The sequence below is a fragment of the Cebidichthys violaceus genome, unplaced genomic scaffold (genome assembly GCF_023349555.1).
Source record: "Cebidichthys violaceus isolate CVI_PGR_0920_01 unplaced genomic scaffold, fCebVio1.0.p SCAF_40, whole genome shotgun sequence".
NCBI lineage: Eukaryota > Metazoa > Chordata > Actinopteri > Perciformes > Stichaeidae > Cebidichthys > Cebidichthys violaceus.
In genome coordinates this window covers 2001318-2006175 of record NW_027176595.1, presented here as the reverse complement: position 1 = coordinate 2006175, position 4858 = coordinate 2001318, and the positions used below count along the sequence as shown (strand labels likewise).

The following is a 4858-nucleotide window of genomic DNA, read 5'->3' as shown; positions in this document are numbered from 1 at the left end:
TGACCTTCCCACCATGTGAAGACCTCAGAGTCACATTCTGTCTTTTGGAGGCAAACTGTAAATTCTTGTTTGTCATGGACCCTTGTGTCCAGTGCTTTCCTTTCATCCTGATGAAATGCCAATGATTTCATCCATTTTTATCTTAAATTATTTATAATATTTTGGATTCCAAGTTGTGTCGACTACCCACTGCAGTCTTTGCAGCTGCATACTGATCATTTGGGAATAAACCTAGTATGATATCAATAAGTAGGGGGTCAATATAGTCTAAGACAATTTAGTTTTACAACTGTGCTTTGACATGATGCAGCCTGCTCCATATCAATATATATATAGCTCTGTTGTCGCAGATGGTTATTGTACGTCTGCAATTATTGCAGGCATCTGCAGTTAATGCCACCCGGCTGTCAAAGACATTACACTAGCCAACACCACATCAAAAAGGTCTCCATAGCCACAGTTTGGATGCATAGATTAGTTCAGATTATGTTCATGTTGCTCCTTTCCCAGAAGCAAAGGGTCTGTTCTGTTTCGCCCTCATTGAGAGTGAAGGCTCGGGGTTTTTAAAGCCTTATCTGAATGTAATTGTAGCATTGAGAATGAACAGTAAATAAGAATGGCGTAGTGTGTTTTGTTGTGTGGAATCAATAATCGATACAGATCAGCAGATAGGCTATCTATCAAACATGTATTGATGGAAAAACTGAGAAAGGTCTTGTGCGGTGTGTTTACACGGCCCTTAAGACTAAGAGCTAGACGACCCAGGTGAACAAATACTGCATAAATATATAAGTGGTTTCCATAACAACACAACCTGGTCAAGGTAAACTCCACACGCTTCGCATTTACTGTCCAAACTTTACTTTGGGCTGAAATCAGTTCGGTCACTGGATCTTTCCAGACGCTCCGCGGACACCTGCAATCACAAGCTGGGCGAGAAAGAAAAGGAAATGTGATGAAGCGCGGTAACAAACCGAAGGCGACAGATCATCTCCTGCCTTTCTGTCTCTCCCTCCTCTCCTCTCCAGACAGGGTTGGGCCAAACAGCAGGTGGTGCAGAAGAGAAGCCCGGACTTGAGATTTACAAATCTCTGGCTCTCAGACCTCTGCACCGGACAAGCATGGAGGAGCAAAGAACCCCAAATTTTAAAAAGTAAGTGCTGCTTTTGACATCTTTTCTACTATTTGTGGTTATGGAATAGAGCTTCATGTGATTTATATCATTAAAAACAAGGATAGTTTGCAAAACAGGTGATAACTATATGGATTTGTTCATTTAAGGTTAATATGGTGGTGTTCAGTTTCAGTGTGGATGGGGCAAACCCTCAGGTCCTGGGAATCCAGTTGCATAATAAGTCATGCGTTATGTCAATAACTAGCTCTATATCTTGCTCCATTACATGTCTGAAGTGGCTGGTTGTAGTTTCTGAGAGAAGCAGGTCTCAGGTCTCACTGATTTTGGTAGAATGAAGATGAAAACAAGCTGTTTCAAAAATGATTTCAATCTGTTTTGAAACATCCTTTCCTGCTATTAGAACAGGAAACCGTAGAATTCAGATACCAGGGACTACATTTTTTGGTGACAAGATAATTTCTCTGCATAATTTGTTTAATTACAGGAATATTTGACTATATTATATTATATTATATACTTATATGATACAAAATACAACTGTGTGAGCTTTTGTGGAGGTTTTGAACTCTCCCTATAATTAAAAAGAAAAAGGCTGCATGCTACTAATGTTGTGATCATGATTCTTTATTTATCGGAGGATTTAAAAACAATGGCAACAAAAAAAAATAAATTGTAAGATTCCCAGCCTATGCATGAATTTTGCTTTCATGTGCATGCATGTGCTGAATTACTGCTATGAAGACAACTGTTGATAAGAATGCATTAATATTGCAGAAGGTCTCCCCTGGAGGAAATAAAACCCAAAAGGCTGTGATGTTTGCTAAAGGTCATGTTTGCCAAACAGAAAACAGTCCTTCTATCACCGGAGAAAGTCACAGATTTTGGGCCTGAAAATCATCAACCAAGGAAGAGGACTGTTAGTAATGTAAAAACATCTTTGTATTATATACATTCAGAACTGAGTGCGATGTGTGTCGACTTGAGCCATAAAAACACAGAGGTTTGTTAAATGTTAATTACAAATTTATTTTCATCTTGCCAATTAAAAGTCATGGAGTCTTCACAAACCGTCTCGAGTGATTGGCCGAGGATTTCTAAGGAGGATTTCAATGCATCTGTTTAAGCCTGCATCTTGAATGTTAATGTGCTTACTTAGTTGTCTGCCATCCATGTTAGACCCCGTTAAAGGTCTGCCTCCAAAGTGGACCTGTTTCACTTAAATACTCCATCTTAAGATTTTGAAGTTTTTTCGTAAAACAAGTGCTATTCATCGTAGCTCTTCTCACTTAACTGCACACAACATTGCTTCTTCTTTTCAAGTCTGTGCCCCTAATTGTCTTTAATGTTCCGATTTTTTTTTTTTTTTTTTTGTTCCTCTTCTCTCCACAGCTCAGGTGTCACAGCAATAGCGTCTCTGGCCGAGGCTCTCTGAATAAAGATGCACATGGACTTGGACGGACAAATCAGATGACTCAAAAGAAGAGAAAGAAGTCCAGCCTCTGATCTCAGGACCACAGTTTGCGATGATGTGAGTCCTCAGGTTGCAGAGACCATTTTAAAGACATGGAGGTGCTTCTGGTTCGTGTGTTGGAACCTATTGATAGATGAACCTTGATGTCAACATGAGGTCAAAGAAACAGTAACCATTTTGTTCCACTCACCTGACTTCTGTCAGCATGCCAACACAGCATAGATGACTCGCCCTTTAAAGAGACATCACTGGGAACTAACATTGTCTAACGATGTAGCAGCTACAGGTGACTTGCATGTGGCCCACCATTCAAGACAGTCCAATTACAGCCAGTATGGAAGTGCAAACAACCTCTCTGGTCTGGATATATGTTAACAGTACGGAACAACTGAACACTTCAAATGAGAACAACACAACAGATTTGACTGAAGACTCAGACAAATACCAGTCTTACATCATCGGTCTCTTCCTGTCCTGCCTGTACACCATCCTCCTCTTTCCTATTGGATTTATTGGTAACATCTTAATCCTGGTGGTGAACCTGAACCACAGGGAGAAGATGACCATCCCCGACCTTTATTTTGTCAACCTGGCTGCAGCCGACCTCATCCTGGTGGCGGATTCTCTGATCGAGGTCTTCAATCTGAACGAGAAATATTACGACTACGCTGTGCTCTGCACCTTCATGTCCCTGTTCCTGCAGGTCAACATGTACAGCAGCATCTTCTTTCTCACGTGGATGAGCTTCGACCGATACGTTGCCTTGGCCAGCTCCATAAGCAGCCGCCCGCTGAGGACTATGCAGCACGCCAAGCTCAGCTGTGGCCTCATCTGGATGGCTTCCATCCTGGCCACCCTGCTCCCCTTCACCATTGTGCAGACCCAGCACAGGGGCGAGGTGCACTTCTGCTTTGCCAACGTCTTTGAGATTCAGTGGCTGGAGGTTACTATTGGCTTTTTGGTGCCCTTCTCCATCATTGGTCTATGCTACTCTCTGATTGGGCGAATCCTCATGAGGGCCCAGAAGCACCGTGGGTTGTGGCCGCGGCGGCAGAAGGCCCTGCGCATGATCGTGGTGGTGGTTCTGGTGTTCTTCATCTGCTGGCTGCCAGAGAACGTCTTCATCAGCATCCAGCTGCTGCAGGGCACAGCTGACCCGTCGCAGCGGACTGCTACCACCCTGTGGCATGACTACCCACTCACAGGCCACATCGTTAACCTGGCAGCTTTCTCCAACAGCTGCCTCAACCCCATTATCTACAGCTTTCTAGGAGAAACCTTCAGGGACAAGCTGCGTCTCTTCATTAAGCAGAAGGCCAGCTGGTCAGTAGTGAACCGCTTCTGCCACCACGGCCTCGATTTACACCTCTCTGTCAGGGGCGAAGTGTCCGAAGTGTGACTGTCAAGAAGAGGGACAATTGTTATCAAACTGAGTCCATTGATTATGGTAAAGAAATCTTCATATCAAAGCGATGCATCACCCAGTGGGATATATGACCTCAGCTTTCTTCACCTGTTATTTAGCTTTGCCTCATAGTTGTACAGTTAAACCCGCTCACTTTCTGAACAAAAACACAAGAATGAACACTCAAAGAAGGATGGAAATGACATGATGTATGCGTCCCTTTTATGTAGCCAACAATGCACATACAGTACTTAAAGCTATAGTCGTGTTTATCTGCATGTTGGATTGATTTCTATACGTGTATTTGGTGTGTTATTTCTTCAAAAGGTTAGTTGGGTGGCAGGGCAAGAGTAAATGAAATGCTAGTTACGGGCAAAGTGTCAGCATCTATCTTTGAAGTACAGCTAGCGGGCAAATATGACTAATGGACAGATGAGTGTCAGAGGAGAGCAGCCTTGGTGTGAGACGGGCGATAATGAAATCTAATCAGAAGATCCGTTTCATCTTCAACAGAGGGGTCATTTCAGTTGAAACCCACATGTAATATCACCTGGTTTATGTAAAAAGACAAACATGCATTTATCAAGAAACTACCACATCACCATCACCATCACCAAGACATCCCATAACAAAATGACCTCGCTCATCTGTCAACATGAATCAAATGTGAAATCAATCCAGGATATCACAGTTACGGAACGAAATTGAAGAAAAACTATAGCAATGACTGTCCCTGTCTACTAAATAATATAATAATAATAATAATAATAATAAGGTGAATGGGGTAAAAAAATGTAACTAATAGATATCAACATGAAACTTCCCCCGTTGCTTACTTACATTAAGG

At 42.4% G+C, this 4858-nt stretch overlaps 1 protein-coding gene across 1 annotated transcript; it reads left to right on the top strand.

Moving 5' to 3' along the window:
• Positions 1-1949: 1949 nt before the first annotated feature.
• On the top strand, positions 1950-4101 carry gper1 (G protein-coupled estrogen receptor 1). The gene is made up of 2 exons (XM_068727977.1): positions 1950-2060; positions 2530-4101. Exon 2 carries the CDS (start codon positions 2902-2904, stop codon positions 4003-4005), a length of 1104 nt encoding a protein of 367 aa, XP_068584078.1. The 5' UTR covers positions 1950-2060; positions 2530-2901; the 3' UTR covers positions 4006-4101.
• Positions 4102-4858: the final 757 nt, after the last annotated feature.